This window comes from Neolamprologus multifasciatus, chromosome 13, assembly GCF_963576455.1.
Source record: "Neolamprologus multifasciatus chromosome 13, fNeoMul1.2, whole genome shotgun sequence".
Lineage (NCBI taxonomy): Eukaryota > Metazoa > Chordata > Actinopteri > Cichliformes > Cichlidae > Neolamprologus > Neolamprologus multifasciatus.
In genome coordinates, this window is record NC_140451.1 from 15667456 (window position 1) to 15693992 (window position 26537).

At 37.8% G+C, this 26537-nt stretch overlaps 1 protein-coding gene across 4 annotated transcripts in view; it reads left to right on the forward strand.

The window, feature by feature from the left end:
- Nucleotides 1-26537, forward strand: part of eys (EGF-like photoreceptor maintenance factor) — a 166654-nt gene that overhangs the window by 15191 nt on the left and 124926 nt on the right. Inside the window, exons 4-15 of one of the 4 annotated variants that reach the window (XM_085183233.1) lie at nt 3665-3861; nt 4703-4830; nt 5476-5590; nt 7142-7301; nt 11013-11117; nt 15788-15927; nt 17039-17202; nt 17358-17611; nt 20090-20193; nt 20698; nt 23858-23980; nt 25688-25801. In XM_085183233.1, coding sequence (XP_085039359.1) covers nt 3665-3861; nt 4703-4830; nt 5476-5590; nt 7142-7301; nt 11013-11117; nt 15788-15927; nt 17039-17202; nt 17358-17611; nt 20090-20193; nt 20698; nt 23858-23980; nt 25688-25801 — 1605 coding nt within the window. The remainder of the gene's footprint in view (nt 1-3664; nt 3862-4702; nt 4831-5475; nt 5591-7141; nt 7302-11012; nt 11118-15787; nt 15928-17038; nt 17203-17357; nt 17612-20089; nt 20194-20697; nt 20699-23857; nt 23981-25687; nt 25802-26537) is intronic. The other 3 variants (XM_085183230.1, XM_085183231.1, XM_085183232.1) reach the window with 3 other exon arrangements.

The following is a 26537-nucleotide window of genomic DNA, read 5'->3' on the forward strand; positions in this document are numbered from 1 at the left end:
ATTGCTCTTTGAAACTACACATTAGGAGTGAAACTAGTGGAAAAAAAGAGTCAAATGATTTTTGTGTTAGCTGTTTTTTGCTCTTGTTTTGTTTTGTTTCATTTAAAAGAAGCATTTTGCAAGCCTTTTAACCCAAGCTGTCAGTGATGACAGTATAATGATCACCAGCTACTTACATTTGTTAAAACCAAATAGTTGGCCCTATTAAAGAAAACATCTGCCCTTGTTTGAATTCAAATAGATAATTCCTATAATTTCCATCAGAAACAAATTGTGGACTTACATGCTCTGACTGCTTTTGCAGCTTCTTGTAATTTGCTTTAATTGCTGCTGCTCCCTCAAATAAGCAGACTCCACTGGGTGCTTTCGCACAGTCATGGTGTCTTGGTGTCCCATCAGCTTCTTGGGAGTTCTGTAGAGCTCGTGCTTCCTTTACCTCCCTGCTGCAGTTGGCTCATTAATCAAGTGGAAGTTAGTGGCTGCTCCAGTGCTGGCTGCCCTCACAGGCCAAAGTCTATGCGCAGAGAATAATGAGCCAAACTCATGGGATGTTTCAAATGAGATTTTCTTTTGATTTGACTCTCTTCTACTCTACCTCTAGGGCATTTGTTGTTAAGTATTACCATCTTTATAAGACCATTTTCATTTGGAATATGGTGTTAATTGTTTCTAAAATCTTGTTGGTAATAAAGCCAAGTTTTGTAAGTTTAATTTGGTGCATATATGCAGTCATTAGCCTTGTTAAACTGTTTTAATTAGGCATTGACATGCTGGTGTTTTTATGCATATTAGATGGATGCAATTCAAAGTCACTGCAGAAACAATGGTGTTTGAGATGAGAGCACAAATGTAAATGACTGTAATAAATATATAAACCATCGTCGGTGTTAACTAACATTGTTAGCATTTTACAGAGGGAATTATCATTATTATGCTTCATTAATACATATGACAGATGGAAATTCTACAGGAAAGCAGTTTGTAGAGGTGCGGCTTTGAGTGGACCAGTTTTGAAAACTCAATTTCTGTTGTAAAATGAGCTAAAAGCAAACTCTGAAGTTGTTCACAGTAAGATTGATGCCCACAGAGGAGGCTAGGAGGAGCCTCTGGGACATGAGCACTTGTATCAGCAGGGGGATTAAAGAAAATATGCAAAAAAAGAGAAGTCACTAGAAAGATAAATGTGTAGGTGTCATGTGAGAAAGGAAAAAAAAAACCCTCACAAGGGAATAACATCAAAATTTATTCACCTTGACCTTGCAGTGATTTCAGTCTAATTTTATCCTTTGTGCACAATATCACTGCAGCATTACTTTGTCCCTGGTTAAGTTCACAGTTGTGAAATTAAACTGCTGGCTAGAGCTTAGGTCAAAATTACTTTATCTAAGAAAATGCTTACAATGTGCTTAAAGCTGTGGCGCTCACTACTTAGTAAAATGCATGTTTATCAGTTAAAAATCTGTCTTAACTTTAATTTGGTGTATATCCAATGATGTATAAATAATAAAAAAAAACCATGACACTGTGTTGTGCGCATAAAAATATTGAATAATACAGCAGGATTTAATGCATAAACTTGTATACTTTTTAAAACATTTTAGAAATGAGAACAGTGAAATATGAGAATAAAAATAAAATATTTATAGTACAATAATATATATAGTACAAACTGTTCCATGACATTTACCATGCATTAATAAAAATCGATACAGCAGATTTTGTGTGACAATATTATATGGATACAAGGGCACCAGATATAGATATTTAATTAAATAAGTTAAAATACTCTGAAAATACTGCGAACTACAGGGTTCATCTCATGCGCCACCATCCTGAGGTAACGTTAGCTGAGCAAACTTAGATTAAATCACAGCAACCAAAAACAAACAAACACAAAAAAATCATCCCACACACTGGGACGCCTGATAGGAAGGAACCTTTCTACAAACAGTCGCAGTCTGACTTTGACTGACTGCAATCGCTGACTGAAGTTTTGTAAATAATTGCCATCTAATTTATAAATGTAGGCATATTCCTAACATGTTGCCATCAGTCTGAATCAATCTTTGGCTGCCAGCTGGTTGTATTCTGGTTATATTTCAATAAAACAGGAAGGTTGCTGAGCACAAATGTAATAGTAAAATATGATTTTTTTTTGTTAAATGTGAACTTCTGCCTATATAGACAGCAACAGATATGTGATTTTAAGCAGTATATTACAGGTAATTGCTGTATTTTTAGAAATATTACATTTAACTGTGAACTTGTTGTTCTACAACATAAGAAAAAGTAATAATAAGTTCCATAGCTTTATCTTATTGAATAACACAGATCTTGTCATAGTTTAACTTTGAGGGTATAAATTGCAGGTGAAAAAAGGTGATAAATCACAATATGTGTAATTGCAATAATCGGCATATCACAAAATGTTGAAAAAACTGCATTAATAGAAAATAAAAATAATAAAAATGAATAATAATAAATAAAACAACAATATTAATAAAATTACAAACCTATGTGGCATAACCCACATACACAAACATGGAGAAACTGTCAGGAAGAATCACAGACCAAATATTTTCCTCACATTTTTTATTCTCATAAAAACCAGACCGCTTTTAATTAGCTCGGGTTTATCCCACATTTAATTATATTACTAGTGAGGCTTTTTACAGCGTTATCAAACAACTATTTTTCCTGTTTACGGTCGTGATGTAAATGCTGTGTGTGCTGTGTGGCCTAATTTAATGGGATGGCAGCGGCGCTGTATGGCACAAGCACAAATTTAAATACACACACACAGCAGGGAGCATATTACCCTGAGACTGAGGCAGTTCTCCATCATGCGGGCTAAACGGGAAAAAAAACAAGAGGAGGCGATGCAATCCACTCCATCTTTATAGCTTTCAGGGAAAAAAATAGATTTTTAGGTGAAGAGTTCCCAATAATTTGTGTTTGGCGCTGCGGGTTTGGTTTCCCTGAGGTGAATATGATATAAAATGATTATTTCACTCTGTACAGACACAAGACTGCTGTAAACTACATGTAGAGCTAAACAACTTAAGTGACAGCTGTTATTATACTGCTAGTTTGTGATTTTTCATATCTGAATAACTTGAGCGTTTTACTTTTGACTCATTGTTTTGACTTTGGTGGGAACATCATCCTACCAATTTAGGATAGTAAATCAACAGGATAACAAGACGCGGTGACGCTGTGTACAGTCAGTCTTGCATCAAGTTTATTTGTGGGAGCATCTTTTTACAGTGTGTGAATGTGTGTGTGAATTGGTGGATGACTGAATGTAGTTTAAAGCTTAGGGACTAAGTAAAGTGCTATACAAATACAGGCCATTTACCATTTATTTACCATTTTTAATGTTATGCATGCATAGTGCCAGGAAATGGCCCTACACATGCCACTACCCTGTGTAAATGATTAAACCTGTCAGTCACCCCGTCATTCTTGGATTCTAAATCACATCTGCATTTCATTTCTGGCGTGAAAATTCTTTGAAGTCATTCCATGCTTGTTAATTTCCACGTTTAATATTTGAGATTCAAGAGTATACAGAATAGTTAAATTGATGCTATGCTAAGAACGCCAGTAGACGCAGTATAGTTTCTAAATAAAAGTGCAGTAATCTATTTTGCTGGTTTTGCAGGCCCACCGTGTGAGAAGAGGAAAGCCTCCTGTGACCCAAATCCATGTAGAAATGGTGGTACATGTGAAGAGAGTCCCACAGGATTTGTTTGCCATTGTCCGGAACGATTTGCGGGCCTCTACTGCGAATCTCGAGTTAACTTCGATTGCAAGTCGTACCCATGTCGGGAGGAACAAATGTGCACTGCAGGGGATCGCGTGAGGACTTTATTTCCCTTATTTGTTTTCCCTCAGTGGGACGTAAACAAGAAATGGCACATGAAAATTAATAGTGTCTTGAAGCGAGATCAAATGCCTTCATTCTAAAAGCTCCGGGAGCAATTAATATTTCCTGGTGAAGATGAGCTGTGGGAAAGGGTGTCTGCTTTCTCTAACATTTTGATTGAATGACCCAGTCCATATTTAAGTGCCAGTTGGAAATGGCTCTCATCAGAACCTTTTTGTAATTGGATGCCTGCTGCAATTTGCACCTTTCACGGGAAATGCTAGTGTACTCATACATTTTGCAGAGGTGGTGGTGTTTCTAATGCTCTAGAGGATACTCTGGGGAAAATACAGCAGTGGTCTAATTGTCTTTCTCTACGACCTTTGTTTTGTTCATTACAGTTTGCCAAGTGCACTACACATTTTCGAGACCCACCTAAGGATACCCGAGCAGAGAAGAGTAAAGGGGACATTTATCAACATAATGCACATTATTGCTGCTGCTTGACATATATATTTTTTCCTGGAAGCATAATCTGTTTAACTTTGAATTACAAGAACATTAACATTTGTTAGCCTCTCATATCTAAAAACCATATTAAAACAAATGTAAAACCTATTATTTATTTAGATTATATTTAATGAAAGTGTAGAAGTCTGTAGCAAATATAACTGTGACTCAATGAAGGCCCATTTTTATCACTACGGTGATTTGCTCTTTTATTGATAATGTTCCGTGTTCCTACACTTGGAAATCTAATGTACCTTTTGTGTAATGTAAGCGTCCTATCCCAGGCTTGCAGGTGATCTAGGTTGTATTGCTTCTCCCATACAGGGCTCTGAATGTGTCTGTGCAGATGGTAGTGTGGCCACAGCATGCAGGAGGCAGAACAGCCTGTGTAGTCCATCACCATGTTTGAACAATTCCACCTGTGTGTCCAGGGGAAATGATTACATCTGCAGGTAAGAGGGAGATCTAATAATAGGAACATCATAGTCTCTTCTTGAAGATGATTCGCGTTTCTTATGAATGTGGCTCCCTCTGAGAATGAATAAAAATGTGATTTTTTTTTCTCCACCTTTTGATGTGAGGAGGATTTAAAGTTGTCTTAAAAGCTCCAGGAAGTCATTGTTGAGAGTTGAAACAGAGACTTAAATCCTTTTCCTATGAAACGTTTCCATTTCATGCCATTCATTTCTGCCATTTTTCAAGATATCCAGATATTAAACTGTACCAGACCACAAAACAGATAAACTGGTTTAATTTGTTTATCAGATAACAACTCTCACACAAGAAATTTGACTAAATAAGAACCAAATATAATACAAATATAGGGAAGTGTATATTTGTCATATTATATAGTATAGTTAATTTGATTCACATTAGAGCTTGATTTGGTATGATACGCTAACATCAAGCGTTTCAGAAAATGGGTAAAAAATGCTAACCTGATTAGCGACACGCCCCTGTCTTTATCAGAATCAGATCATGCGGAAAACTGAATTAGAATCCCAGAAATCTCGTATAAAGAAACAACACAGCATTGCTTGTTAGTGCTTAAAGCTCAAGGTGAATTGATTTTGATGACACTGACCGCCTCTCAACAGATGTCTGAGTGGGTTTTCTGGGAAGAATTGTGAAGAAATAATTGACTACTGCAGTCTGCTCAATATCAGCTGCCTAAATGAGGGATTGTGCTTGAGTGTAATTGGCGGATATCAGGTAAGTAATTCAAGGTTTCAGTCATAATGAAATGCAATAAAGCCCACGAAATATGACTCATGATGCATACAGAGTCGACGCAGCCTGAACTCGTTCATAAGTGTAGTTATGATTCATAAAATAAATGTTCTGTTTCGGTAGTAAGATTTTTAAAAATCTTTTTTGTGATTAAAAACATGGGAGTGGTCCACTCTCTGTTATTGCATTTGATCATTTCCAGAGTAATATTGGTCTAAATGGTGTATTGTAACCTTTTGCACTTTTCAAAATTTTGAGCATGTTGACCTTCCTGTGAATCTGTTTGGTGTGTGGCTTTTTTTGTTAGCAAGTATTCATTTTTAGACTGTAAAATCTGCTTTAATGATGCAACAGTTATGCACTGGATCGATTTTAATGATGAATCCTTCAGAATGGCAACTATTGCATGATATTCCTACAGTTGTCCCTGAATATAAAGTACATGCAGTACAAATACAGAGATAAGACCTGGTTTAGACATGTTTAAATGTTTGGTTTTTTTTATAATGTTGTCTATATGACAGTGAAATACAAAGAGAATTACAGAAACATCAGTGGTAGTTATATGACTACAGAAAGCAGTAATCCAATTCTAAGTCATTAAATCTTGGTGTATATGTGGAAGCTTTGTTCAGATTGACAGGTCCTGGTCTAATTTGCCTCCCAGTTTCTCAGTCTTCTCAAATGTCTGCATTTTTTACAACACCTGAGAGTGCTCTGTAATGCCCCATAGCTCCTAATTATTCTCCATCAGTCTTGTTCCATTAGACCACTGATAGGGTTCTTTATCTACAATCTCCTTTTACATGCTTTATGTTGGTGCACGTTTGGTCAGAGATAGTCAAAAGATTTTGACTAACTGCAAGTGGGAGTTTTTCTTTTAATGTTTTCTTATATTTTGTGACTTTTAGGGTTTGAATGTGAATAAATATTTACTGTGGGTAGTAATAAATTGGTTAGTGTGTCGTGTAGAAGCACCACATGAACAACTAGAGATAACATAAAATCATTTTAATTCTAGATATAGTGAGTGTTTGTGTTTTTTCTCTTTGTAACACCTCGTGTTTGTGACAAAGAGGTGCACATTTAGAGAGAAACCCTGTTTTAGCCTATTTGGATCAGATTTTCCTTATTGTCCATCCAGGATTTTAGTCTTCACAACTGCATAATTGAATTTGTGTTAATGAAAAGGCAAAAAAAAAAAAAGTACTATGAATTTTTATTTAAAGCTGTTCACTGTGTTCTGACTGTCAAAAATTATATTCATCTCCATTATATTGTGGTAATGGTAGAATTCTTGGTTGAAAACGTCTCAAAGCCAATTAAACCATCTTTAATATCTCTCGAAGTAATTTTTGGTGAACTGAAATTTATTTGAAGCTGTGATTTATTCATTCCTCTCCAGGCTCAAAATGTGCACGATTCAATGATTTCTCTCTAATACAGTGTGCTCTGTATGATACATTTTATTATAGATTGATATATACTCTACTATATTACTGATCTTATGAATAATTTTCTGCATTCCTGCAGTGTGTTTGTGCCCCAGGTTGGGTTGGAGAATATTGTCAATATGTGGGTGATGCCTGTCAGATAAAGCCAAACAGCTGTTTGAATGGGGCAACATGCATTGCAACAAATCAGCCAACATCTCCCCCTCAGTATTCCTGCAAATGTCCCCTTGGCTTTACAGGTGAGATATCTTTGTTTTATTATCTCTTTTGTTCCTTTTCAGTGAGTCTGTCCATCTGTCTCCTGGCAACAGACTCCTGTCTCCTAATTTGTACACACAGTTGTGGAATGCCGGTTATGGGATGAGGAATGACTGATTCCTTAACCTTAATGTTTGGGGAAAATCTGATGTAAAACTGGCAGAGGCTGACAGATACATGGTGTTGACATTTCTTGACATCTTGTTATATAAGCACCAACCAAAGTCAAGACACATAAAGCCACGGAGTGCTGTCGTTTTCTGAATATTTTACTGTTTTAAGCTGGCCAATCCGCAGTCCACATGCAAGATATTTAACATGGAGCTTTCATGCTAAGAGCAAATCATAAATTATACATTTTGACTTTTGTTGGTGGTTTAAAGCAAAAGGCATAAAATCCATAAAGAACTTATGAGATACTCATGTATTCCATTAAAAGTACATAACTGGTATCATGCTTGAATGTCGTCTATAGTGACAGAAAATGTTTTTTTTCTTCTGTTTTCTTTGTTTTTTCTCATTAACTGGCAATGTCCATTAAAATTTTATGTCACATAAAACCACTTTGAAAGGGAAATCTATTCTCCACAGTCACTTTGTCATAGAAGCAATGCATTATGCATAGCTAACAAAAAAAGACATACAAACATGGTCAAGGTGTTCATGAAGAGTTCAGACATCAGTCGATCATGTTACATATTTGTAGACGCACAATGTTAATCCAACCTTAAATCCATCGATGGATCCCCAAATACAAACAAACCTCGTGAGAATATGTTCTTGATCTTTCTGTGGAACGTTTTTAAAATATAAATCCATAAATCAGCCATATGCTAATATCCACGCAGCTTCCATGAAGCAATCTCGAAACCGTCCCCCTGCCTTGGCACATAGCAGGGTTAACATTGTAGTTCTGTTATAGACGTCTAATGCTGTCATTTCTTTTTCAAGAATCTGATTTAATTAATATCTCAAAAGACCGAACCACAGCTGGCTCAAGGGCTGCTGTTCCATAGCTGACCTCTGACCTCCCGGGGGAGGAGAACAAAAGTAAAAAACAAAGAAAACATCCCTGGGGTGACCTATACATTTTTTATTTGCGGTAGAAGTATTAGTACCATTTGTTCTCAATCTGCTGCACTACCTGACGTAGCCTAGAGGCAAAACGTTTTTAACTTCGTGTAGAGAAGCACAAAACTAGCAACTACCGCTAAGAACATAAGTGTTCTTGTCTCCCAAGTGGAAATTAATACTACAATATCTAATTCAGGCCAGGGATTTGTGGTAAATCACAAGCCAAGCACAGATTTAAAGCAAAATCCAGTAATATTTGTGATATGACTTTTTTATTTGTTTTACCTTGAAGTTTATTTATCAGCGGCCTCGCCTGCTCGACATTTCTACTTCCTGCTGCTGATTGTGTTTAATCCAAGTAATCTGGCAAACTGCTTCCTAATTAGCTGCCAGCTCAGAACATGGGCAAAACTTGTTAAGCTATCAGTGACAGTGGTTGAATAAACAATGCAGAGGCACGAAAAAACAAAAGGAGCAGTTGTAGAAAAGAAGATTAACCCTTTTTTATTTACCATGCTTAAAAAGGTTGAGCACATTCACAGAGACAGACAAAATGAGATTAGTTGTATTCTTTCTCTTGGTCACAGCTGTCATTGTACTCCATAGCAGAAGATCATGTTTGAAGAATTGTTTATCTAAACAGTTCAATCTGCCGAAGAAAGAAAGACTCTTTTCATCTGGTTTTCTCGGTTTGCTGTATGATGCTTTAATATGACCATCACAGTGATACAAAATATACACAGCTCTGTTTAGACCTAGTTACATTATTTAAGACGTTCATCGACACACAAATGGAATGACACAGATTGTCATCACTACCAGACATTGCACTTACTGTAAAGGTTGTAAATGTACAGCTCTGAATTGTTCCTCTGTTGTTTTATTACTTAAACAGCCAGCACATGTGATTTTTTTTTCCAATCCGGTGCACTCAGGTTTTGGCCTATAGCACATTTCACAATCTAGCCTTAAGTCCTGACACACTCAGCTGTCAGTCAGATAAGCCCTTACATAGCACTACATGAACACGTTTCGGCCCCCTCCCCGTTCAAAGCTGAAATCTGTTGCCACTTCAGTAATGGAAAATTGTCTCTTACACCATGGCACTTCTTAGTGACTGATAGAATTCATCATTTTCTGACATCTCAGGACTTTTGCGCTGGAATTTCTACCCATGCAGGATAGGAAGGCCAATTTAATTTCAAGCTTCGCCCTGAAATCCCACTGTACTCATCATAGATTATAACTCAGGATACATTACTCAACCCCGGCATCCAGGTTTCCTTGTGGAAAGCTTTATTTTTCATATTTATGTGGATTCTTATATATATTTTAATTAACTATAAGGTTAGATGCTAGTATTTTCTCCAAAAGAGTTAGGACTGTGCAATTAGAAAACAGTGAAATTTTTTTTTTTTTACAATTTTTGAAACAGTTGCTATATATTGGATAACACTATTTTATGTCCTATAAATCTCAACAATCCACATCATTAAATATTCATTAAAAAGCTGTATAACTGATTTTACTTACAGCCAGACAGGATTTTAGCTGTTTTCCAGATTTTAGTAGGACAAATTTGTATAATTTGCTGTTCCACTGCATAGCATTTTTATATATTTTATATTTATATATAATGACCTGTACCATCAGCCGTGCAGATGTTATCAATCATAGTGTTTGTGCCGTAGCACGAGGTTGCTGCTGTCAAGGAGGGACTTTCACTACATGTCATTGCACCTCTGTTATTGATGACAGGACTTTTTAAATTAATAACCTGCACGGGAAAGCATCCACCCCCAATCACAGCAGTGGAACTAGCAGCTGCTGAGGCAGCTGAGCACCAAGCAAATCTCTTCTAAGGCAACCTCTGTCCCCCACATCATCTGCTTTTTTTCAGACAGAGCTTGTCATTAAATGTCCATTTTCTTAACAAGAAACTGAGCCCATGCTATCAAGGGCCTGTTTTCTCTTGTGTATACAGTATACTTGGCCTCAGCACTTGAATCCTAAAGCATCTTAATAGGTGAATGTTTGCAACCTAATTATTATTTCAGCAGAAATGTTTTAAAATGGTTTTAGGCAACTCTTTAAAAAAAATTGGGGGGAAATTGGCTCATTCATTTTCTTGCCGAAGGTCTATAGAGAAGATTGATATTATTGTCATATCTGTACGCTAAGTCTGAAGGTAAAGCCTGCAGCCAATTAATCCTGCTTTAGCATAATAAACAAATAAACAAACAAACAAAAAAACACATCTGCCCACCAACATCTGTCTGGCACTTTCACAGTGATAACAAGACTCTCAGTTGTCAATGCCCTGAGTTGAAAAAATAGAGCCGCACATAAGCCCCTAGTCGGGGTTTTTACTTTTTTTCCACAGAGCAAACACTGTAAATATGCATTAATTAGTGTGTTTTTAGACAGAAGCAGGTTAACAGTATCCCCCTGCTTTCAGTCTTTATGCTAGGCTGAGTCATTCAGGAAAAGAGTGCTGCATTTTAACAATTCACACGAAAGATGAACTGCAATATGTTGGGGTGCAGAGGTCGGGACTGTGTGAAAATAGTGTGGCGATATATAATGCTGCTTATTACATCTAAAACCTCTTTCCCCAGGAACAAACTGTGAGACTGAGATCAATGAGTGTGACTCCAAACCTTGTCAGCACAATGGCAAGTGCTATGACTTGCTTGGAGACTACAGTTGCCAATGTCCTACAGGTATGCGCTATGTCCAAAACTAGACCTTATTGTAGTAAAGATGTAGGTAATTTATGTTTACTGTATCCTTGGCCCGAGAAAGCACGCCATTTGGTGGCTTTGGTGGGATGAGCCAGAGACATTGATCATGTCGACACTCTGGATTGAGCCATAAATGAGGCCATGATGTTGTGTAACTTCCCAAATGATATGGTGTTACAAAGTATAACTTGCAGGCCAAAAAAAAGAGAAAAAAAGGAATTTAACATCACGTTTTGGGTGAAGTCACTTTAAAAATATGTATATATAGTTATGTATTTATTGTTACCTGTTTAAAATCAGAATTACTGGTGCCTCTGTACATACTTTTCATGTGTCTCCCTAATCATCAAGGTAGTCTGCATGATCACCATCAAAAACAACTCAAAATAGGATTTTTAACACTGATACTGATCTCTGATATATTTTCTGTATAACGTGAAAGATGAACAGACTTCACCTTTCAAAGTTTGTTATGTGTTGTGATTTTAGAAGTCCTGACTAAGATAGTATAACAGTACAGTTTAAAAGTAATCTTGGTGTATTGTCATTAAAGATCGTAGATTAGTGATTTACGCTCAGCTTGCATCAGCTGGCTGTTTGTGTACTTCCAAACCTATGTTGCCAACATGGAAGTTGCCCTCTGCTGGACAAACTGTGCAAAATCAACAGTTATAACATGGTTGAAGGGTGTTTCTCCTGTCTCTTATTCGCTGATATATTGGTATTAGCATCTGGCTGTAATCATTAACAATTAAAAAACAACATGTTGGAAGTTTATGATCAGCCATCAAAAGTGTGTTTGTGTACTTTTTAAAAAAAAAATTATACCTCCATGTGTTCCCTCAACCTTTTTCACGCCTCTGTACCACCAACGTCACCCCTATGGGGGTTCTGTCCCCCACCAGGGCGCTTACCTGAGAACCAAAGGTGATTAACTTTTGCCAGCAGGGTCTCTGGGCTGTGACACATCATGACTTATTTTATCACATGAAAATATACATAATATGTATATATTTTTAGTTGTATCCTGCTTATTTATTTTTTTCCACGTGCTATGTTTTTATTTTATTAATCTCCTTGTTTATAGCAGTCACAGCATGCTACTGATCACAACATGCTCTGCTGAGCCAGATAGAGGAAACAAGCCGCAGCAAGCATCTTTGCCACCTTATTTGCAGGATCAGTTTACACTCTTGGCCTGTGATTGACAGCTGAGAAAAAATACCAAACTCATTGCCAGAGCTCATGAATGGAACTGCATTGCTCAAATATTATACTCTGAAATTCACATTAATATCATTTTTCTGTAATTGCTTATTGTGCCTCACCGGCTGAGTCTGAATTTACATTCACTGAATGGTAACTGATGGACGACTCACGGGAGCTTTCTGTTGTTGGCACAGCACAGTTTCTGTGTCTGGCAGTTGCTTTTGCCCACTTTACTGGAACATTTCACTGCATATACAGACCCGAGACATGGTGGGCAGAGCATCTCTGTGTCCAGGTGACGTTTCTTTCGCAAGAATTTGCTACTGTTATTTTTAGCTGTTGTAGACTCTTAGGGGAAATGTAACACTCGTGGTAATGAAACTCTGTTTGTTCACTCTTGTTCAATTAAACATTAAAGCACAACACCAGTGTTAATGACACACAGGTCACAGAGTCTGTTCGCCTCATCAGTTGCTGAAGCAAGCCACATTAGAGTCACAATTTAAGGTGACATTCAGAGGTGGCATTGTATTTTTAGCAACTGATGAACTGCCAGTCCTTGAAGTATCAAAGGTATAACTCCCCATTGTCTAAGACTGTGAATGATACAGTAGCTTGGAGTATTATTCATTCATCCCTTTCCTACACGGCTTATTCTTTTAGAGGTGTTGAGAAGCAGAACACCTTTTATTTACTTTTTAATGACCACACACAAACTGGTGGAACTTGTAGAAGCACATGTATGTGATGACACATAACCACATACCCTAACCATAAAAAGCTTCATATATACACTGAATTAACTAAAGGTATTCAAATGCTTATTGACGCAAATATCTAATTAGTCAATCAGCAGCTCGATGCATTTAGGCATGTAAATATGGTCAAGAAAGTCCAAACTGAGCAATGGAGAACAAAGGTAATTTCAGTGACTTTGAAGTTGGCATGGTTGTTAGTGCCAGACGAGCTGGTCTGATTATTTCAGAAACTGCTGATCTACTGAGATTTTTCCACATTACTCTCTCCAGGGTTTCGAGAGAATGGCCCAAAACAGTGAAACTTTCACTGAGCAGAGTGGAAATACCTCGTTATTGTTAGATTAGAATGACCAGAATCCTTTGAGCTGATAGAACGCCAGCAGTAACTCAAGTAACCACTCATTACCACCAAGGTTGTACCAAGCCAAAACCACCAACCAATCAAAAGAGCATCTCTGAACACAACATACCAAACTTAAACACAACAGCAGGAGACCACACTGGGTGCCACTTTTCTAAGTACAGGAAATTAGAGATACAGAGGTCTACAGGAGACTACAGATAGCATGGATGGACTGTCAGACATGAACAGCAGAATATTTTTAATATATCTGATGTGTCTCAATTTCTGCTGCATCACTGAGTTAGTAGAATTTTTCCATGAACCACATATAATAATGGTTTTGGGCAATATTTTCTTATTAGACTTTGGGCCATCTTAATACCAATTGAGCTTTGTTTAAACACTATTGTTACTGGCCATGTCTATCCATTTTTGACCACAGCATACCATCTACTGATGGCTGCTTCCTGCAGGAGTTCTCTATATTCAAATCGCCTCCATCACATCTTAATATCAGTATGGCTCAAATTATTGAGGAATAGTTTCCAGCGCCTTGTGAAACTATGGCACAAAGGATTAAGGCAGTTTTGAAGGCAAAAAGAGGTCCAGCCCAGTACAGCAAGGTGTAACTAATGAGGTGGCCGGTGAGTGTACTGTAGTCATCAGATCATTATTATTAGAATTTTGTCAATTAAATTATTGCTTCTACTGTTACTAAAAAATATACAATTACTGACCCTTGCATCAAACCTTTAAAGCATAATGAAACTATGTTAACAAATATGAATTTCTTAAATATGGGAGAACACAGTCAGGTTCATCCTAGTATCCACCACACTGGTAGTCTTAATGAGAATCCTCAATTTCATTCTCTGACCAGCAATTTTAAAAAAAGCAGAAAAAAATCCTATGAGCACTACTTTGAGTTGTATTTTTCTTTAGCTTTCGACATGACTGTCCTTTTGGGGGGGATTACTGTAGTGTCTGAGCAGAGAGGGGAGGGCTGATGGTTATGTCATTGTTTGGACTGAGTGGGAACCTCCCATCACAGATGTCAAGTTGAACTGCACCCATGACACCCTATAGGGCTCAACAGTTACCGTGTCCCACCCCCGTTACACCTGCTCTGTGGGCTGAGCAGGACTGTACCCCTCTACACCAGCCAGGCTGAATATTTAGGGACAAACATATTTAAAATATATGCCTCTGATAGCTGTAATTCCCCTTTTACTGTTGATATCAACACTATGTCAATATTGCACAATGTAGGCCTAATCCAAAAAGCTCTTAAACATGTAAGATGATTACAGAGCCGCTATAGTGTTGTTGGACAGCTTATGTAACACACATATTTTCCTCTATCTCCTATTTTTAATATGAGATATCCATACTTTGCACACAAGCTGTTGTCTTTTCTTTTCTGCCGTTCCCGTTAGTTGTTCTTTTCTGCAGCCTCTGAAACTGCCTCTGCAGCCTGCCATAATCCCTGATCATGAATCCCTAACTCCCTGAGTAAACTGGTACGAGATGTGGCCGCAGATCCATGGTAACAAAATTCCACAGGGCATACCCTGGCTTTCCAGCGTTGCTGCTAAATCTCATCTGTTATCTCAGTAAACCTAAGCTTCTTCCGCTCATATGCCTCATCTGCTGCATCTTCTTATGGTGAAGGGAGTTCTGCCATGTGAAAAAATAGCCCACAGACTGCTGCACCAGAGTACTAAGAAAAATCTTGGTGCATGGCTGAAATTATAAACCACTGTAACTGTGACCTTTTTTTTTAAAAAGCACATCCTGCTTTTGACTATATTATGTTTTTTAAACATAATAGAACAGCACATGTGTAGGGTCAAAGTAATGCAGTATTCACTCGCTTCAAATATACTTAAAGGGTATGCTAAGTGTATCTTCTTGCACAGCAAACATCAGATATTATTCCTTGTTTCTTGTAGGAAAAAGGTCTGCTCTGATACAGTAAACCTTTTTTTATCAGCCACAAAGTACGTTATACAGATATACATTTCTTTCAACGGAGCAAGAAAGAGGAGGAAATGAAAGCGCATTACTAGGGTTTGCCTGTTCAGGTTTAAATTAAAAATTCAGAAGGCAGATAGGGGGGTGGAGGACACTGAGCATCATCGACTGTGCTTCAAAATGGGGCCAATCCTCCCGCTGACCCACAATTGGGTCAGTTTTACCCTTGTTTCTTAAATATATAGAGGAGCAGCCTTAATTCCATGACTTATATTAGATACTAGTGGCACTGATTTCAGGACTTCTGTTTTTTGTGGTCCAGCATCGCTCGAGTCAGATTGCATGTATTACATCTTTTCTTGCAGGTTTTCAAGGAAAGAGTTGTGAAGTTGACATAGATGCTTGTGCCCTGTCCAACATCACATGCCCACTAAATACTGAGTGTTTGGATCTCCCTTATGGGCTTGAGTATACCTGCTGTGTACCCTGTCCTCAGCACCTTCAGGTGTGTTAAAAAAAAAAAAAAAAAAAATCTTGACATGCTTTTTTTTTTTTGTCCTCGTCTACTGTCTGCAAATATAAATAAGCTCAGTTCTCAGTAATATCATTTTGTGGATTTGTTTTATTTTTTTATGCTAGACAAAGTTTTGGATATAACTGTGACATATCTCAACAAACTAAAACTTTAGAAGGTGTGGGTTTCAGAGAGTCAGTGTTTTTTCTGAAATGGTGAATATTCTTTCACAATGGTTTTCTTTTATGAATAGAAGACAGGCACCAAATGATAATCCCTAAACACAGCAATCATCGGATGTTGCAGCTGCGCAATATCAATCAGCTAACGGCAAGAAAGTTTTATTAAATTCTTAATCGAGAAATCAAATGAAATTTTTTGCTGTGCGGAAAATAAAAACAATAAAAAGCAGAACAGCATAATGTTAACAGTTAGTTAACAGTGTAGTAAATGTTTGATTTTTTTTTAAATGCAGTTTCCATATATAGTACATAAGAAATTATGTTGGAGTAAAGCAACGCTGGAATTGTCTTTGGCAGGATTTTTGGATTGTGTTTGGCATGAACAATGTTTGCACATTTACAGAACTGAAAAGGCCACCTGACTTGGATGTGTATGTTTGTATGTGTATATTATGTATGTGTAAACAGAGAAAGTGCTTCAGATGACAGATGGAGATGATCGCTCACTGTGTAGCAATGCTTGTGTTGGCCCTTGTACAGAAGTGCCATGATGCCTGTATTATAGACCTTTCCACAAGCAAGCTCTTCCCCTGCCCCTTTGTTTTTCCCCGGTGGCATCCAAGCATCCAAGTTTTTTTTCCTCTCGGGAGGTTTAGCCTTCAGTGACCATTGATCTTGTCTTGTATGACATGTAGGTGCTACATGGAATCCCGAGTGACCCCAGTATAAAGCATGAATCAGTATTCATGACTTTGTCGTGCGATTTTAATGAAGCTCATTTTCAGGGATCCAGGGGCAAGAAATGATTAGGGCCCCATTTAAAATATCATACAAAATAAAAGAGTTTCCTTTTTGCACATGAAACAGCATATCTGGTTTCATGACGTGTGTATCTAAAAACATCTATTTCCAATCAACAGCCTTGTGCCTTTGGAGGACGCTGTGTGTTAAATAACAGCAGTGCTTATCGATGCATCTGTACCCCTGGATGGTCTGGGCAGGACTGCCGCGTAAATGTCAACGACTGTATTGAACATGGGTGTCAAAATGGAGGCACTTGTATGGATGAGATTGATGGTTACCGGTTAGTGTTCAAATCCTGATGGTCTTGGGGCTGTTCTGCCACCAGAATGTCAATGATTGTAAAAGCTGTTACATTTACTGCTCTTTTCCTTCAGGCTTGAAAGAATTCTTCTAACTCTATACAGTATTAAGAGATTCTCTTTGATCTGTTGCTAGCTGCCTTTGTCCTAGAGGATACACAGGCATCTACTGTGAAGAGGACATTGATTACTGTGTTGACCACCGCTGCTCTGAACATGGTTTTTGTCTGGACCAGCAGTATAACTTCACCTGCCGTTGCATGCTTGGATTCGAAGGACCGCTTTGCGAAGTGGAAATAAATGAGTGCCACAGCCTCCCTTGTTTAAATGGTGCCACCTGTGTGGACCTAATCAGTGATTATCGGTGCCACTGTCCCCCAGGATTTGAGGGTATGAGACCATCTGATGTGAATGCAATGCTGTTTACAATCATTAATAGTACCAGTGACAGGAATATGAGGTTCTGGAGCAGTTTTTAGTGTGCAAATGTTAATTATGGAGCATATAATTAGTGGGTTTATCATAATTTGTAATGAGTAAAGCAATAACATTTAAATTTTATAGGCAGTCATGTTAAAGAGAATTTTTTTAAATGACTCTTTGCAGTCCTGTAACAGTAACAGTAACAGCAAGGGGTGATGAGGAAGTGTGTTTGACTGACTGATCATTAGTAATTGTGAACACCTCTATAATAATAGAAGGTTTGGCTTTCGCTTTTCTGCACCGTTCAGGTGTCACAATCTTCCCAGGAGTGTGGGTGTCTAAACAAATTCACCCTAAGGTAAGATTATGCAATGCTTAGAAAAACTGCAAGAGCTACATCTCAGATTCTGCAGGTCTTAATTTGCATTTATAATATTGAAGTTAACGGCAGTACAATAAGAAAAAGACTGAGTGATTACGGCTTGTTTGGAAGGTTTTACAGGAGAATGCCTCCTCTCTCCAAAGAGAACATTTTAAGTCCAAAGCGGAGATTTGTGCTGATAACCAAACACATGTCACTAACATCTCTTACCAACTGTCAGCACGGTGGTGGAAGGGTCATGAATTGGATTTGTTTTGTAGCCAAGGGACTTGGGAACTTTCCAGTCATTGAGTTGACAATGAACTCCTCTGTATTCCAGAGTGTTCTAGAGTCAGATGTGAGGCCATCCAAGACCCAAAGCTTGACAGAAATTGGCTCGACCCAAACAACAGGGCAGTGATCTCAAGCACAGCAGCAAATCTGTGGCAGAAAGAAAAGAATCACTTAATCAAAGAATCAGCAGCTTTGTGTTAACAAGACCAGCAAACAGCCAAAACCTTAGCTTTAATAAAGTTGCCTAATAAAGTGGCCTCAAATGATGTACTTACTTTTTCACAGGACTTCTTTGAGTTTTCTTAATCTCCCCCCCCCCCCCCCCCCACACACACACACACTTTATCTATATATGGTCTACATCTTGCTGCCTTCACCGAATTACTTTTTTCCCCACGTGTATCCGGTTCCATTCCAACTTTTCATTATATCACTAAGCACTGCAGAGTGAAAATAACTGTTAGCTAAATAACGAAAATGGAAAAGATTCAGAGCGTGAGGAAAAATCCCAGAAATATTCCTACAGAGTGTCAAACACACGCCTGACCACCTACATCAGAATTCCCTACAAAGGAGAGATTTGCAGCTTCTCATTTCAAGTTGTTGAATTGCACTTGTGCACTGGGGCTGCTGTCTCATATACTGCTGTTAGAAACCCTTGCTGTTAAGGGGCCTCTGAAGAAATGCTACGTGCATGGCTTATTGGCTTTGCAAGTGATGGTGCAGCTGCTGTGGTAGGTCAATAGAGAGGAGCAGCTAAACTCCTGTGTGAAAACATCAACCTTAACTTGACCGTCGTTCACTGCATCATTTGCTAGTTTGACATTCGGTTGGATCACCTGTATCTAAAGAGCAATACAAGAGATTAAGAATATCGCATCAGTGGTTTTATAATCTGAACACTCTAACAGCTCTCAGAGTATACATCACTGTGGTCCCTGAATTATTTGCATAAAGAGATAAACAAACAAAAAATCCCCTGGTGGGTTTTTATATTTAAAGTTTTAAAACTACTTCACCTATTACTTATTCAGAACCAACCTGATTTACAAGTGACGTGAATGTGTAAACAGTGGTGAATTAAAGTAAAATCAGTTAGTTAAGCTAATGGGGGTGGCTGCTTTACTATTGAACTGGGTATACAATATCTAGTAGAGAATGTATGTGCAGGTACAGTCAGCAGATGCTTTAATTATCGGAGTACCTTACAGTACATGATTAAGGGAGTGCCTACCAGTGTATGGGGTCATGATGGTGAAAGTACAATTACCTTTGGTATAGACAGCCGTGCAGATAGACGAGCAGTGCCCGACGATGTCTGGCTGTTAGTTCTCTGAGCTCTCTGGCTCAACGAGAACTAAGAGGGCTGAAATATTGCCAGAGGCCAGACCTGGCGGAGCTTTAAATTTGTCAGTAAAAATCTTTAATCAATTCCGTTCCTAACTCTTGCCCTGAGGATACTAAAACCAGGGCTACGGCATTTATGCATACACGCAAGCAGCAACATGCTGAACACATAATCATTCAATCACATTTTGAGCCGCTAGAATCAGAAGTAATCAGCTGCCTCATGAAATAAAACCAGGTGCTGGTTTATTGATGTGATTCGAGGACAATAAGCAGAAATTTGTACTGCATATGTTCTGATTGTTGTTCTGGTTGCAAATATGAGTCACATGTTGGACTTCGCTGGAATAATTGTTGAACTGGCAGGCTGACAGTCACATCTGTGGTAGAGACATATTTAAAGTGTTTTGTTTTGTCCTGTAATATTGAATAAACCCCTGCAGGAAGGATCTGCTCTGAAAATGTAAATGATTGCTGGTCGCAGCCTTGTCTAAATGGAGGTTCATGTATGGATCTGATAAACGACTTAATTTGTCACTGTCTACTTGTGTATAACTAAGTATGTTTATAAAAATATCATGCTATTAATTTTCTCTATCGTTTACCATGGGAATAGCTGAAAAGTTGATTTCTTGCAGTTACATCCAACTTCTTTGTTTGCTTCTCACTTTTTTGTTTAAAATGCACAAAGTTACCAGAGATCTTTGTTCTTCAGAAAGTTTCAATGCAAGAAAAAGGTTCTACCTGAGGCAACTATAAATTGGTATTGAAGATTGGGGTTACAAAAAATAACTGTTAGCATTTTAAAATTTACTTTTTATAACCACGGTTGAAACTGATTGCCAGTAAACCCAGAAAAAAGATACGGCCTTTCCTGTTTTGTAAAACAGGAAAGGCAGTTTCTGAGCGGATGGGCAGAGCAGTTTCTGAACTGCTCTGCCCATCTGTCCACTTATACAGTAATTCAGCTTCTGCTTACTGTAGGTGTGAGCTTGTTCTTCAATCAGGTTTTCCACATTTAGCATCTATTTATAACAAATGTTATAAGAAGGGTCCATAATCAGTCCGTGAGAGAGGGAGGTGCCGTAGTCCTTCGAGAGCAGTGGTAATAAAATACTGATTCATTACTTGATTGCGCATCAGAATGCCACAGCCAGGCCGCTTGGCATAACACGTCCAATGTCACATTGAACTGCAAACAACCACAATCCACAAAACAGGATTTACAGATAAATATTTGAAAATAAATCCCACAAAACATAGGTGCTGACCGGACAAGAAAAAACACTTTGGTGTCGAGCAGTAGGTCATTTTGCCCATTTTTTTTCTTAATATATAAAATAGTAGAAAAATTGTATACAATATGCAATTCAAGTCATTTTGGTTCAATTTTTTTAAGCACCAAATCCCAACCACAGTTGCCTCAAGGCGCTGAATAAACAAATAAATGAACACATGTAGTTGAATTAAAAGTAACTTGAAACAGCGCCTGTTATACGGTGTATTTTATGGCCTTATGGATATTAAAAAATGCATCACTGTAAATAATCTGATCTTATTATTTTCTGCCTTTTTCTCAAATTAGATTTTGTCAAAAACAGAACACCAGTGTGTGAGTAATGGTTCCATTACGGTTATAATTTCACTGACAGATTTACAGACAGGTGCTTTTGATCACTTTATCCTGTGAGAAATTTAATTAAATAAATAATCTGTCAAACATACATGCTTCCTACTACAAAAAGCACACAGAAAGAATCAGACAAGATCTCCTGTTTGTGTTCAAGTCCATTCCTGCCACCTTGTCTTGTTTGGAGCTACAGTCCATCATATATGTGTTTTCCAGTTTAGCTTGAATTGGGAGGCAGTATTTTTTTTTTTTTCAAATGTATATGAAACAGAATTAGATTAGAAGAGTTGTAAAGATTATTATTATTATTATAAAGACTGGCCAGTCTTATAAATGTGTTGTTTTAGAGACAGGAAAAAAAAGTTTAAGCTGCATCTTGATGGGTAAACACACACTGATTGGCAGTTGTGCTCATTTGTTGATCGCAGCTGTATTTCCTGGGGGATTCCCAAGTTCTGTGAAGATGGTACTTGTTTAACTCAGCAACTTCCCACATTCTGAAGATATAATATTTTAGTTAAGAAGAAATACCAAAATAATATTGCAATACAGCACTGACGTCTCGCTGTTCCAATTTAAAAAAAATGCACCAATTTTAAGGAATTGAAAATGTTGTAAAATAAACCAAGGTGTAAATGTGCAAGACCTAAACTGATTCATACAAATGCAGCTAGTTGCATTATTGACATTTAATATGAACTAAAGGCTAAATGGTGTTATGGCAGATTACCTGAACTGAATTGTGTATGCACTCAGTGACCACTTTGTTGCATGCACCTTGCTAGTACCTGACATACCTGAAAGCAGTTTGAGATTATTTGAGCTTTGTGACATGACGTGATATTCTGCTTCAAGAATTAGAAGATGGAAAGAATGTGACCATAAAGGGATGGATGTGGTTTAAAAGATCATCTGTTGGTATTAAGGGGCTCAATCTGTGCCAAGAAAATATTCCACACACCACTGCCTACAAGCTAAAAATGGATCCATGCTTACACCCTACCATTTGAATGTCTGAACAGAAACTGACACTTATCAGATACGGCAACCTTTTTTCTAATTTTATGTTGTCCAGTTTTGGTGAGCCTGTATGAATTGTAGCCTCAGTTTCCCGTTATCAGCTCACAGGAGTGGCACCCAGTGGATTGTGTGCTCAGTGAGGATCTTCTGCATACCTTGGTTCTGATGCATGGTGACTTTGCCTGTCCTAGCAGCCTGGCCATTCACCTCTGTCCTCTGACATGAACAAGGCACTTTCACCAAGAGAACTGCTGCTCTTTTTTGGACCATTCTCTGTCAACTTTAGACCTGGCTGTGTATAAAATCCCAGTAGATCAGCAGTTTCTGAACTGCTCTGCCCATCTGGCTCCAACAACCTTGCCATGTTCAAAGTCATTTAATACACCTTTATTCTCAATTCTGATGTTCGGTTTGACGTTCAGCAGCTCTCCTGGACTATGTCTACGTTCCTACATGCATTGAATTCTTACCTTGTCATTGATTGGCTAATTAGATAGCTCTGAACAGTTATACCTAACAATGTGGCCAGAGAGTATAGTTTGTACTGTACCATGTTACCTAGCAAGCAGATCATTAATGAAGGCTAAACCCAAAAACGATTTGTTGGAGATGTTGAACTACTCAATGTAAATGTGTGTTTCATTAGAATATCTTGTGGGTAGGAATTTTGAAACCAGAAGAAATAACAATTTTTTCCTGAATTTTTTATAATTTTTTTTTTTAATTCATCTGAGGACTGAGCCACTAGTAGGTGTCAGATAGGATAGGGAGTCCCACTTGGAGATGGTGACACTGTAAATGTGACATTCCTTCATGCAACATTAACCTCAGAGTGAACTGCATGCACAATTGGTTATTAAACACTTCTGAAACACTCTGTTGGAGGCAATAGCTGTCCATTAACTAGCCAAGGCAATACATAATTTAATGGGGAAAAAGGGTAGTTGGAAGGTCATCAGATGTGCTGGTGGAAAGTAAGCTGGTCTGGATTCAGGTTACAGTCTAAAGAAAGTGAAGTCCACTTCTAGCTAAATGCATTACACAATCCAAGAGAACTGACGGCAACTTCACACAGATATTTGCGATGGAAATATAACTAGACTAGCACTATCATATTTTTTCAGTATTACTCCATATTAGTTCTGCCCATATTAAAAGGTGATCTATTTTAAGACTTTTCCCATTCATATTTATCTATTTTTGGAAACGTTTAATGCATACCAGTCTCCAAATCTGTCTCCTCTTTATTTGCAGCAGTAGATATTGACAGAGGTATCTATCAGTGACATGCAGATGTGCGTGTGTAGGGGTAGATAATGTGATATAGATCAGTCCAGTGCGGTTGGTCCCTGTCAATGATTCACTCAATTAGCATACTGCATAGCAGGTAGATTGCAAGGAGAAAAATCAATACGTCCATTAATCTGCTGAATAAAAGTTGTCTTTATCTAATAAAACATACAGCCATAAAGGTGTGTTGCATTTTGTGTGTTTTATGTATTCATTGCTTGTGCCTTGATTCCTCAAGGTTTTGCTGATTTTTGCTTTTGCATTGTTTCAGGGTTCAAGGGGAAAGATTGCTCTTTGGATATTGACCTTTGCTCGTTTGGAATGTGCAGTGAACATACATTAAAATGCACCAAGACCAAGGATGGACAGAATTTCTCTTGCACGTGTGAAAGAGGTGAGCAAGTCTTTTAACAGGTTAAAAGTAAGCACACGAATCTGTGTTTTGCCTGCTTATTTGTCCACATAATTACAGTGAAAAAAATTGCATAAAAATGAAATTGCAATTTATTGCAATTATGTTTTTTAAGTTCCAAACAGTCTGATAAAAAAAATGCTGATTTTCAAAGGATAATGTCACGGCTTCTTAAAAAAAAAACCCAACAACTTAATTTTGTTTGTGTGTCAGTCAAATCTCTTGGATTCCCTTCCATGTGGATGTCACTGTTATCACAGCATGTCGCTGCCAGAAGTGACAGGGATAAGACAAGAGTAAGTGGAAGGGGCTTGATCTCTAAGATACTCTGAAGCTTGCCAGGGTTATCCAGGCTTTAGAGACTTGCAAGTCAGTAGCGTGTGTGAGTTTGGTACTGTGTAAGTACACACAGAGGGAATCATGCAGTTTTTATTTCTGGATGCAGTTAGGGTACTTGGAATAATAAACATTTGCTAGCCATACCAGTCATAATTCAGCCAACACTAGTCCTCAGCAGCACCTCTCTGCAAACGAATTTTACACGAGTTGTTACATAAAAGTCCATGTAACCTAATCAATAACCGTAACTTCATTACCCCCGTTGCATTTATGCTCGGCAGATGTCACAGTGAAGAATCGTGAGTGATTTCTTATGTAAATGCAAGCAACCTGCAGCTAGCTGCTCTCCCTAAAACACTTCTCAAGGGCAAGCTGTGAGATGCTGTTTTGTTTAGATATTTCTTGTCGACAGTCTTGGCATCCATATTATCTAATGCTTTTGAGCCTAAGGTGTTGTAAAGCATGTTACTCATGCCCCTCACTAAACTCACTATCCCACGCTGCCAACTTTTTGACCTAATATTTAGTACATACACTAAAGCACACCCATCCGTGGTCTGAGAATGAACTCAGATTGGTCGATTTTGCATGCAAATGTGTAATTTCTATATGAATAAAATATGAAAGTTGATTGGGAAATGTTTCATTTTGCACTGGCATTACATTAAGAGAGTTTAGTGAATTAAGTTATTTAACTCAGGATTCTAGAACACAGCAGCTGGGTTTGTTTTCTTCTGTTTCTCTTCGTTTTAACCCCGTGACTTTTATTGTGCGACCTTATAAACTTCTTTTCCTGCAGTAAGACAGATTCCTTGTCCTTTTAATCTTTGCTAAATATCTAATTGTGAAGGGCATCTTCAGACCGTTACATTTGGATAACTGTGTGTGAAACATTGTGTACACTCAAACAACTACTCTGTGGCAGATAAGTGGGACATTAACCCACACACAGCTTGTGTAGCACCAGAAATAATGTGCTTAAAACACTGGCATGTTTCCTCTTTGTAATGGCCCGCGTGAGTGTGCTTACATGTGTGCGCTGATGCATGTTATTTGTTTTATGCGGTTCTCTTTGTGTATTGATTGACTTTGATCTTAAAAATCACTGGATTTGGCTTGTTTAATGTAATAAATCAGAAGGGCAATGACTGCCTCTTATTAAACATGATTAAATGATCCAGTGAGCTGAGTCTGCATGTGCCCAGCAAGTTCTTTGAATCAATACGAGCTTTGAAAACCAGCTTTTGTTTGTGAAAACAAAGTCATGCTGATCCTAATTGACTGAGAAATAAAACCAGCCAAAAAGGATTCCAATAACGCTTTTTTTCTTTCTTTCTACATATGCTGCAGGGTTTGGAGGGTCATTTTGTGAAGTAAATCTTAATGAGTGCCAGTCAAACCCATGTCAGAATGGTGGCATTTGCGTGGATGGCATTGACATGTATCAGTGCTTATGCTCAGAGGGTAAGTTGTAATGCAATTATATGTCCCAATAGTCAAGATAATATGATTATATTGCTTATTCAGACTTTGTTGGTTTTTAAGTGGGCAGTCAAGCAATTGCAGCCCTAAAGTTATAACCGTGGTTTAAATGAAATAGCTATTCAGAAACACTTTTACATTCTTTTCTTTTTTCCATTTGGAGGTCGTTTTCTTATTCTTAGGGATAAATGGGCAAGCAGAGATGAAAAGACATTGACTTATTTCCACTGCAGCTGTGATTCAAGTGATTCACAAAGCGAGGCTTTTTATTTTTTGCTACAAGGAAAACTCTTATAAAAGTATCCAGGAGACAAAATGAGGGTACCGTCACTATTTGTGTACTTTACTGTAGACTGATACTTACTGTAAGACATAATACTTTGTTTAAACAGAGTTGAATGTGGTAAAGAGTTTTTCTTAATTGCTTTGTCGCTTCTTCTGCCATTTTTAAAGTAGCTGAGCTCTAATTTCACAGTGATATCTACTTCAGTTTTAATCTTGGAAATCAAAACATCTGTAATAGTTTATAGTGTATTTTGAATAATTTTAGGAATTGCAACACATATTTTTATCTACCTTACAACAGTTTCTCCAAAATTCTCATCTTATGAGCTCATTAATGCGTGAAATGAACTGAACCACCCCCTCCAGATTCCTCTCCCCTGCACAAAAAATCTTTTCACTATGTCAGAAGAATGCACGGCACATTCAGTAAGTT